The 11,513-nt window shown below is 32.7% G+C and overlaps 3 protein-coding genes across 5 annotated transcripts; 1 reads left to right on the top strand and 2 right to left on the bottom strand.

Annotated features, from left to right (window-relative positions):
- Positions 1 to 226: 226 nt before the first annotated feature.
- On the top strand, positions 227 to 1,774 carry LOC141688970 (uncharacterized protein At5g64816). 2 transcript variants are annotated; one of them, XM_074493124.1, is made up of 2 exons: positions 227 to 320; positions 1,087 to 1,774. In XM_074493124.1, exon 2 carries the CDS (start codon positions 1,143 to 1,145, stop codon positions 1,527 to 1,529), a length of 387 nt encoding a protein of 128 aa, XP_074349225.1. In that variant the 5' UTR covers positions 227 to 320; positions 1,087 to 1,142; the 3' UTR covers positions 1,530 to 1,774. The 2 variants fall into 2 exon arrangements, with proteins under 2 accessions (XP_074349225.1, XP_074349226.1); XM_074493125.1 differs by having other exon boundaries at positions 232 to 320; positions 1,102 to 1,774.
- Positions 1,775 to 2,213: 439 nt separating this feature from the next.
- On the bottom strand, positions 2,214 to 5,832 carry LOC141692777 (uncharacterized). Of its 2 annotated transcripts, XR_012562908.1 has the most exons (2): positions 4,487 to 5,832; positions 2,214 to 2,383 (listed from the first exon to the last, which is right to left on the bottom strand). XR_012562908.1 is itself a non-coding variant. In XM_074497716.1 (1 exon), exon 1 carries the CDS (start codon positions 5,730 to 5,732, stop codon positions 4,704 to 4,706), a length of 1,029 nt encoding a protein of 342 aa, XP_074353817.1. In that variant the 5' UTR covers positions 5,733 to 5,832; the 3' UTR covers positions 4,287 to 4,703. The 2 variants fall into 2 exon arrangements, 1 of the variants encoding a protein (XP_074353817.1); XM_074497716.1 differs by lacking the exon at positions 2,214 to 2,383 and having other exon boundaries at positions 4,287 to 5,832.
- Positions 5,833 to 8,307: 2,475 nt separating this feature from the next.
- On the bottom strand, positions 8,308 to 9,745 carry LOC141692708 (F-box/kelch-repeat protein At3g06240-like). The gene has a single exon (XM_074497629.1). It carries the CDS (start codon positions 9,470 to 9,472, stop codon positions 8,471 to 8,473), a length of 1,002 nt encoding a protein of 333 aa, XP_074353730.1. The 5' UTR covers positions 9,473 to 9,745; the 3' UTR covers positions 8,308 to 8,470.
- Positions 9,746 to 11,513: the final 1,768 nt, after the last annotated feature.

The raw sequence follows: 11,513 nt of genomic DNA, 5'->3' as shown, positions 1-11,513 counted from the left end.
ATTATGAAAATAAATTCATAATTTGAAATAAATAAACATATAAATAAAAGATTTTTGCATAAATATCCAAGTTGCAGTGAATATTTGCAAAAATACGGATTAACGTCGTATGCAACCATTTCAACCTCGTATACAATCCGCATCCATATTTTTGTAAATATTTTTATGAAAGAAATGATATTTTTTGTAAATTCCTATAAATAAAGGGCTAAATTGTAATTTAACTAGAGCATTTGCCCAAGATTACCCCCTCTCCTTGTAGCTTCAAGCCTGCAGTGTTTCACAAACCCTGCCCCCCTTTCTCCTTCTCTCAATAACTTGTAAGTATATATTTTTCACACACACAAACACACACTGTTTGTTCAGTTTATAATCTCATAATGTTCCATTATTGTTTAATTTATTAGTTTTTTTTTCTTATGCAACTCACTAATTTTAGGGTTTTAATACATGATTGACATATGTGTGTGTGTTTAGTTATGTGATTTTTTCTTGGTAATTGCTTTTTTGACAGAGCCCATTTGTGTATATCATCGAATTAAGCATTTTAAGTCTCGATTTTGCGAAATTAGAATTTTTTTGAACTAGGGTTTTAGGCATTGTGAGAAATGGTTCTTGAATAGGCATTGCGTTTTTCGTATAATTTGAGTTGTTAGTAGTAAGTACTATTCATTTCGTATCGAAGTTCGGGGTTGGCTGTAAAAAACAGAACATAAAAGTGAAGAAATCATCTTTTTAAATTGTTTTCGTTTCATTAGCTCAAATTTATTGGACGCAATTTGTCCGGTTTAAAATTTTCTTTCGATAAAAATTGGAAAAGTTTGTGTGTTACTAGCGCACAGTGCACGAAACCTTATGTTCTATGGTTGATATGCATATTATGTTTCAGTTTGAGACAGCTAGGTTAAAATTGCATTGATATGATGTTAGGAGGATGGCTTAATATTTTTAGCCTAGTTATATTTACTTTTATAGTCCCTAGTTTTAAGATGGACGGTGTACATTTAGGTTTCAAATATGATGCAAAATACCATTGTTTGTATTGGTTCTACATTATGCGGTAAATAATCTTATACACATACTCAGGTTTTCTATCAACAGGAAGGAAAGGATTTGAAGTTGGTAATTTGTTCATTAAGCGAATGGTGGACTGGTGGTGGTCAGTACTGGGTGCTGCTGTGCCAGCAGTAGTGGGAGGTCAAGCATGGAGGATGAAGAATAGGCGAGCTGAGGAGCAGAGGTTGAGAAGTGCTAGAGGGCGAGATAAGAGCTCTGATGAGTTATTTGTTTGTGAAAGGGTGTGTACATCTAAGCGAATGCTAAAAAAGGTTGGTGCATTTTCTAAAGAACCAACTCCTGATACCTGTGTTACTGTTTGTGGTGTTTCTGAACTTGATGCTTGTGCTGATGCGTGTGCCCGGACTGTTTGCGTTAATCAACACCAAGTTCCCAATTGGAATGATACCTGCCTTAAGAGATGCCAGAGTGAATGCCTCAGGCTATCGAGTTCTTCAGCAACAATATCATAACACTCATTCTGATGTTGTTTAGCATTCCGCGTTCATTTGCTAAAATGTAAAAGCCTTGAAACCTGATCACATTCTGCCTGATTTTCTCGGGATATCCATATCTTGCATTACTAATAGGATTTGGAATACATCAGTCGTGTTATTTGTTTAAATATGAGAAGGATTGTGTCTTGTCATTTAACAATTTATCCGCATTTTTACTATGATAATTTGCCTATGTTTTGTTAATTAGCATATTTCTTCAATGTCTTCTTAAGTTCGTCTAGTCATAAAAACCGGTTCTTTAGTAGATTTCAATCGCGTTCTGTTGTAATACTGCATCATTGTCGTTCCCCTCTTTGGTAAACACTAACTTGAGCATAACTTTGCATTTTTTTGGTCAAGCGTTTGTTTGCAGTTTTAACTCTGGCTTATGTCATTTTTTTGTATGGTGATCTGTTCACAACTTAAACTCTTCTTCTCGTCAGTAGGCTAATTTAAAACCCTATTTTGTACAAAATTTTATCGATGATATTGCCGATCAAATTGTAGTAGATCTAAGACTCCAATTAAAAGGTGGACTCCATAGAATTTTACTCTCTCTATATATATATATATCTATATATATATATATATATATATTTAAAAGAAATCAAATTTAAATTCTCACTGCCTATGTACAATAACAAATTGAAATATAATAATATTTAGGCTAAACAAAAAATGGGGCTGGAAAAAGGAGAAAGGGTGCGCTGAATTTTTTGACAATTTATTTTTACATAAACATGTATACACCGACGCTATATTATACATAGAGTAAAGTTCTATGGTCGTACACCTTTTAATTGAAGTCCAGTCCATCAAAACGTGTTATCCTGCAAAATATGTTTCACAAATATCATTACTTTAATAAAATCATGCAAATCTCATATATTTTACAGGTACAATATGTATCTTCTGCAACATGAACATTTATGTTCTGCAAACTAAACATGTTTTGTAAAATAATATATTTTGCAACGTTTTACTTGTAAAATCTATGTAATCTGCAAGATTTTCAATAAAATTGTGATATTTGTAGAATATCATTCGAAAAATAATACGTTTTGCAACAATTTAAATTATATTTTACTTGCTGAACATATATGTACTCCAATGAAAAGGGGACTCCATAGAACCTAACCCCGTACATATAACAAGCGTAAAACTGTTAATATGTATGACATGGGTCATAGGGAACCATTTGGCTAAAAAGTTGGTACATATATTCTGTTAAAATTCTGTAGATAAATCATATACACATAACAAACTTTCACAATAAACAAAACAAACTTGTTATATTATACCTACGACCTCAGGACCTCTAGAGAATAAGAGCTAGGTGATTGTAGAAAACAATCTTTTTTTTATTTCATGCCGACACGTATGTTTGTGCGAGTAAATTGATGTTTTGATGTTCACAGGGTAACACACCGGTCTCTTCCGAGACTTGATCCCTCCACCAAAAGGGAGAAAATGTGATGTCTTGCTGCTTACTGGTTTGTTTTAACTTTCAGATAGTATAAAAACCTTAAGACTCCTGATTTCAGCGGAGTCTTATATTACTCATCCTTGTATCCTATCCACAAAACCGTCTGTTAAGCAAACTACCAAAGTACAGTGAGGTTGCTGTGAACACAACACAATGTATCATTACAATAGTGAGCAGTTCTAAATATTCTATCAAAAACTGCATCAGCAAATTCAGTGCGGACACCCCTATGCTGCACTCCTAAGGGGGCGTTTGGATGGTGGTTGGGAATCGGAATCGGGAATGGAAAAAAAGGGTACAAAGGGTTAATGAGAATGAGAATGATATGCAATCCCAAGGGGTGGGGAAGGTATGATTTACCCACATGAGGGAATGAGGTTCCCATTCCATATACCAAAATTACTAATCCAAACACCAATGCATGGATTGAGCCATTGAGGTCCCGACTCCCATTAACCGGACTTCATTAACCATGAACCAAGTGACCCCTAAGTGTATCAGATACTATGCAACAACCTATGAAAGCATATAATTCAAGTATAAATATGATAAAGCTAGTTAAAAGGGTTTGACCGTTGTAAAAAGATGAAATAAAAAAGTTGAAAACGGGTATCCGCTAGGATGGAGGGGGGCGATGATAGTCACTAGAAACATATAATTGAAAAAGAAACTAAAACCAGCTATTAAAAAATAGAGGGACATACAATCGACCAAATAAAATCGAAGGAAGTCAGCGCACAACATTTTCGCTACATCTCAAGTAGCCTGCCCGCTAAAAGATTTTAGAGATATAATTAAGATCTCAAAGTTAATTCGTTCGTATTAAATGCAAGTACACCTTTAATCCCAGAACATATATACTGCGCGATTACCATAAAAAACGATAATAAAAAACCCTAGAACAGAAAGGAAATTGCAGACATAATCTGAATATCGGTCTCCTTGAAGTTGTACTTCGTTGGTCTTTGTTTCGATTTTGATCACGCTCTTCTGTTTGAACAAGAAAGGGCAAATTGTATCTATTTGCATGTATTGCTGATACCATAAGTGTACAACTCGTTACATTAACTCGATCAAAATACACAAGTTGCAGCGAAGATATAGAATACTGAGGAAATGGAAAAGCCTTAAATTCAAGCATATCAATAATATGTAACACTATTCTTTATCATCAACAACTTACGATTTAAAAATAGAAACCCTGTATTTTAACCATAAAGCACAGTTATAAAAACATAAATAACACGGAAAAGAAAACCTACAGTCACAAGTTAAAAGTTACATTAACGCTGTCTAGATGATTATGTAATCATACAAAAGCAATATCCTAAATCACAACTTACAAAGCCTGATTCGAATTCGAAGGCGAAAGTCATGAAACCAACAGAAATTTTAAGTTGCAAAACACACAACATTGCCATAACTATAAGAAACTATTTGAAAATACCTGTTAACCGATGAGGCTTGAAGCTTTGTTAATTTCTTCGTAACCACCTTCACAATCAACATGGCCTTAATACTTCTACAATAAAGCAACAGCTTCTTAAAATCTACTCTCTCCCTCATTCTAAACAGCTCCATGCTATCAAAGATCCAATCTTTTCTTTTTGTTTACATCCATATCAATTGCAGATAGATCTTTTGTTCATCATAAACATCCTTCCTCACATAATCGGATTTTTCCGAGGCCTTCCCCTCTTTCTAGTTCCCGCTTTTTGAACCGACGCCACATCATAAACCGGAGCTCGAGTCACATACTCATCTGGTTCTACATTCAATTTCCGAAAATCTGCCTTCGCACTACCATTCACCTTAGTCACCTTCGCCTTCCTACCCTTTCCCGCCTCCGGAACATTCAAATTCCCCGCCTCAGGAACATTCAAATTCCCCGCCTCCGGAACATTCAAATTCCCAAACCCTCCCCCTTCCCCACCACTCACATTCACATTCCCATTCCCAACATCCTGAAAAATCGGAGGCATCCAATTCGGAAACTCCTTTCCAAACCCCTTACCACTCCCTCCCGCATATCCCATCGGAAAACACCCCCAAGCACAATTAAACCCATCCGTCCCTTTCACAACCGAAGGCAAACACGGAACCTCCACCGCGTGAATCACTTTCCCACACGTATTACATTTCAACACACAACCAATATAAGCCCTAGAATACTGATGCAAATTATAACAATACGGACACGCAGTCCAAAAACTCACATTATCCCTCTTCAATTCCACATTTCCTGACCTAATTTTCCTCTTACTATCATTTAATTTAACCGCAATTTCCCCAAACACCTCCTTATCGTAAACCGCCTTTCTCGACGAGTCCGAAACAACATCCCAAGCATCAGAGACCAGTTTAAACGCCTCACAACAATACGAATACTTATTCTTATCAGGATGCAACAAAATAGCTAGTTTACGATACTGTTTCTTAAGCAAAACTAGGTCATTACAACGGCTACTAAGCTGTAGAATTGCATACCAGTTGACTTTGCCGTTGACTTTGTTGTCGGCGGCAAGGAGAACGTCGGCGATTGCTAAGATCTGGTCGGAACCGTCGAGTAAAGGATCGGAATCTTGTGCTGACGTGGCGAAGCCTTTGGCGCCGGCGAGATCTCGCGTTTCGAGAAGCTTCGAGGCGATTCCGAGGAGCCGTTGAGATTCCGATCGCCGTTCGTCGGCGGTCATTTTCGATTTGTTTAAAATATTTTGTGTTTGTGTTTTTAATCTGGTGGAGATGATTCAGGAAAGTAGGGTACTTTTTAGTTTTTACGATCAGAAATTTAACGAGATTAATTTATGCAAATATAGAAATAATAGATATATTATGTTTGAATCGGAATAAATTATTATTTAATATAATACTTTATTTGTTGAATAATAAATATTCGTTTATCGATAATTTATCTCTACTTTTCAGCTTTTTCCCTTTTTGACTACGATGTATTTTGCATAAATCTAATTATATTAGAGCATCTGCTATGGTGAAAAATCTGTAGTAAAAAAATGTATCAAATATATTATTTATAAATACTTTAGAAATCGTGTAAAATATAATCCACTCCAATGGTGTATTTTTGTTAGCTAAAATTTTAGCTATTCTTTAACTATATTTTCGGAACATGTAAGGTATGCGGTTAAATTATACTCTTTTCGTCACATGGATTCTTTATATGTTTGACATGTATTTTAAAACTATTATAAAATATAATTTTATAATTTATTTTTAGAATTTTCTTTTTTAATATAAAAGTTTAAATATTATATTTTTATTTAAAAGAAAAAAATATTTAAAATTATTTAAGGAACCATACTTTACAAGAGTCTTAAAATGCGTACCGATCCCCCGTTTCCAATATAAAGAATCTATTGGAACGGAGGGAGTACATAACTATGTGCCACATTATAATAATACATTTTATTTATAATAACTTTAAATAATAATAAACAATCCTGACAAAAAATTCGAATAATAAAAATATAATATTTTTAAAATATTACCAATTATTTTAATCAATTCCACCGAAATAAATGAGATAACAGGTTTATTAAATTTTATATAATCACTATTTTATGTCATTCTAGTCAACTATTTTCGGCGGACAGCGTTGGAGATACTCTTACACTTATAATTCCTTTTATGGCATATGTCCGTTTCGAAAAAACTTTTTTGAAAAAAAAATAAATCTCGATAAATGAATTTGTTCGGAATCTGAAATCTTTATTTTTTAACAAGATTTTTTATATATCAAGATAATAAATATGTTGTATTATTTGGAACGGGAATAATTTATTTATTTAATGAGATTATTGATTTATTGAATATTCAATTCCTACCTTTTCTTTATTCTACCTTTTTCTTTTCGCGACATAGATTTAACTTTCTTACACTTAAAATTTGTATGTATTAATTTATATAGTTTTCGAGGTCCAACTCTTTTGTATAAATTTGTAAATGTATATATGAAAATGTTTTATAATATAAATATTATTATGGTGAATTTAAGTTAAAGCCATTATTTATATTTTTTTTTAACTTAAAAAAATTGTTATAAATTATGTTAAATCAATAAATTATTGTATTAACCGAGCTTAAAATAAGTAACTTACGACTTAAATGAATAAGTGACTTATAAGTGTTAAGTAGATAAATATCTACAAGTTATATAAGTATTTGGATAATTTTACTTAAAAGACAGAATTTTTTTATTTAAATAATTTATAATAAATAATGTTTAAATACAATTAACTTAGTTTGTGGATTTAAAATTAGAAAAACATTTAAAAACATATATATTTTAAAATTAAAATTAATAAAAAAGTGAAAAAAACAAAATAAGTTGAGAAAAAATACATATCTCTACTAACATCTTATAAGTTGTAAATTCAACTTATAAGTTGGGTCGACAAAAAATCGTCGATAAGTACTTACGGGCTTATAAGTGAATAAGTTACTTTTTGAGTAACCGTCAAACAAGCCTAGGATAATTTTCTAATTTAATTTACTACAGGATTTCAACAAAGTTAATATGAAGTTCAGAGCCAGTGAATCATTGAAAAACAATGACATAACGCAAGAAACTAATCAAAATTATCCAATGCAAGCAATCAATAGTCATAAGATTTCTTAATACGATTTTTACGTGGTGGATCGACATGCACATAATAAGCACAAATTTTTATAATTTTGTCTTGTTTTAATTGATCTATATTTTTTAACAGTGATGGACATCAATATTCACAACAACTGAAACAATCAAAATATTTCAAAATATAAATTTTAGTGTTTAGCACGTATAGCTTCGAGAACCATTTATCTTTCGTTTGCAAAGAGAATTTGTAACAAGGTAAGAAGGAATCAAATTGTCAAATGCAGCAACAGATGAGTAATCAGCGCCTGTATTAAACAACATATAGCAGCGTCAGTATGTCACTTGCTGATCGGAGAACTGAATGTACATCACATTTTCTCCATTTCTCGCGAATACAATCTAGCCGCTCCAAAGATCAAAAACTAAAAACTCACCGTCGGCAATTAAACGTTATGAGACATGTTACTAACCGTTCTACATACACAATTTGCGGAAAGTGATTTGGGGGGGGGGTGGTTTCACAACTTGCAAGACAGAAACGAAGGCATAACCATTAAAGTGTTGGTGTGGTGGTTGAGCTCTTGTACTCCCTGATGGTCAGGTGTTCAATTCCTGGTTTGTGCGAGTGTAATCAATTAGCAAAAAGAAGAAGAAACGAAGGCATTCATATTTCCCAAACTTCTATATTCAAAACAGCAGAAAATGCAATATCTATTTGTAACTAGCTTAAACAGAGAACTCAAATCTAAAAGAGTAGAAAACCAACTACCAATAAATCACAATTCCCTTCTTTTGCACTACTTTTTATTGGCTGCAAACTACGGCTACTACTGTTTAGAGATAGGGCGAAATCAAGCTCTCGACATAAGCATTCACATCACAATTAAATCCACGAGTAAAAATAAAAGGTCCTGTATCACGATGATATTCGTAACATTCCCCTCTATCAAATAATTCCTTGTAAATGCTGTCCTTTGGATTGTATAGTTGTATATGTGAGTTCAACATCATAATAATCTCGCCATTCACAGTAATGTTGATTGGTTTTAGAAACGACAACTCTGTTGGTCTAATTAAGTTTGCTTCTCTGTCAATATTTGGATACAATAAATCTTCACTTGAGAACTGATCTTTAGGTCCATCAACATATGGGATGGTAAACAATTTTGTCCAAGACTCTTCCGTGCCATACTTCATTACCCAGAAATCAGCATAAGTACTGTCAAATCTACAAAAAGAAAGGCTTGTGCCAAAAGTGCCCAACAGCCACCGGCATTCACCTTCACCATATATCGGGGGCAAAACTTCTCCAAACGTCTCTGTTTTTATGTCGAGGGCAACAATAATCTTAGATTCCCGGCCAACTGGTCTACAAGCCCAGTGCATAGCTTCATTTGCGAACATCCCCTTATAATATATATGATACGATCGAATCTCATAAGGGAAGTCTGCAATCATCCTCAATTCATCATTTTTTAAGCTATAAACGGAGACCTTATAACGATCACAGATAGAAAATACTTTATAATCATCATTCAATTCATCATAGCAAAACCCAAATGCAAGAAAATATTTTGACTCGGGTATCAAATCAGGCAGTCCATTTGATTCTCCGGTAGAAGGGTTCCACAAGAATACATCACCACGTTTAGATGCTAAACAAACCAACCCATTATCATAACCTACTACCTGTGTAATATCACCCCAATAATCGTCATAATCATCGAAATCGCGATCATGCTTAATTATTTCAGTATCGGGCTCGTTAAGAAGAGAATATAAAGACAAGCTCTCCAGGTCAAGTTTATGGTCCGAATAATGCTCACCATTAGGCATAAAACGATTACTGCTCACAAGGAGATTATAACGACTAAAATGCGCGTCATTAGTTGATTTCAAGAGATGAGTTTTGATAAAATCGGAATCAGAAACAAGAGACAACCATGACTTAGACACGAACTTTAACCGCAAAAGAGTCTTTACCGGAAGTCTTTTACTATAACTTTTGGAAGCATGGAGAATAGGCCATCATTCGATTTGAAGATGCGAGTATCGATTAAATCAGGACTAGAAATCAGAGACATGCATGACTTGGAAACTGACCTTAATGTTAAAAGAGTCTTGAATGGAAGCCTGAACAGTATGTCGTGAATGATTTCTTTTGGAAGCCATGCGAATATGCAACCGAATTTGATTTCTTTCGGACGATTAGGGTTAGGGTTTTTGTTTTCGTGAGTTTCCATCGTTTCTTTTGGGATAGGTCTCTGAATGGGGATGGGTGGAACAGGCTTGTATATAAGAAAATAGTTGAGATCCCAAATGGGATCGACATATATTCATATACGGTCACAAATTAAATTTCGACATATGTTATGTTATATTATTTTATAAATATTTTGGTACAAGTTTGGATTTAAGTAGCATTACTCTTCCTGTCGAAAAAAAGTAGCATTACTCTTGTATATATCCATGCATTTACTCAATAAATTCAAAAAATCAATGAAATTATTGACTTTTGTACTTAATTTATATAATATTTAAATATAATTTGAATATTTTTCCTCCTCGTTAGCCTTGATGAAGTCACATTAATTTTTCACTCAGTAACTTTCAAATATATATAGTTAATAATATAATATTTTTTAAAAAGTTTGTATTAATATTTAATATAGATGTATATGCCCATCTTTTCATTTACTTTTAAAAATTGAAATTCTTTTTTTTGTTTATATTTTTAAAAATAAATTGAGATGTGTGGAAAATTAAATGTAATGCTTTATATCATAAAATAGTCTCAACTATATATTTGAAAAAATTAAGACATCATCCTTCGGTTGTGCTTCAACGTTTGAAAATGAAGAGAAGAGAAGAGAAAAAAAAGATAATTTTAAAATTTTAATTCTGAGACGTTCTCCCGAGTTTTTTGGCGAGAGAAGAGAAATGATCGGAAGAGAAAATTTCCTATAATTTTCGTCAAATTTTTTTTCGCAAAAATGGGAAAATTTGGAAAGATTCTCTGACACGATCTTCTGGTCACTTTTTCTCCCTTTTTACACAAAATCGGGAGCACACGATTAAAGAATGATTAAAAGCGAGAATCAGACTCACACATTTTTTATACGTTATAACTTTAGTTATGATTTGATTTCACTAATAGAATAATATTGGGCTAATTGGTACAATTTTTTAATGTATGGAGTCCAATTTTATATATTTTGAAATCTTAATTGATGTTGCAATTTTATATATTGGGTTAATTGACACGCACTTTAAAGTTATTATTAAATGTAGTTGTATAAATCTTTTTTTTTAAAAAAAATCTTCTAAATAAAAATATAATGTTCAAATTTTGATAAAAAAAAAAGAAAATTAAAAAATTAAATTACGGGAATATACTCTATAGTTGCCTTAAAATGCGTGTCAAACATGTGAAAAAAACTGTAAATAAACAAGGGGGACGGATAGTACTATAATTTTTGTTAATTATAAGATTATAATTACGAAATTCTTTACTATTATTTGAGAACGTTTAATTTGTTTGACATTCGCAATTCTTCCTTAATTTAAGTTAGTGTTCAGTTTTCTCTTCAGCGCATGGTAAAACAGTATGCACTAATAGAAAATATGGCTAAAAACGTGACGGATTAAAAGTGATTGTCGTTAAAAGCGATGGATTAAAAGTGACTGTCGCTAAAAGTGATAGATTAAAAGTGACTGTCGCTAAAAATGAGTCGCTTATAAAGTCACCTCACATAATCCAACAAGATAAATAAATTTGCGACCAACAAGTTTTGACCGCGGCTAAAAAAGATCACAATTAGGCAATTAAGTTAAAACACAAATGACTACAGTTGGTCATTTTGAAATGACTAATAAT

Source organism: Apium graveolens, chromosome 10, assembly GCF_009905375.1.
Source record: "Apium graveolens cultivar Ventura chromosome 10, ASM990537v1, whole genome shotgun sequence".
NCBI lineage: Eukaryota > Viridiplantae > Streptophyta > Magnoliopsida > Apiales > Apiaceae > Apium > Apium graveolens.
This window is presented reverse-complemented; position numbering and strand designations above follow the sequence as displayed.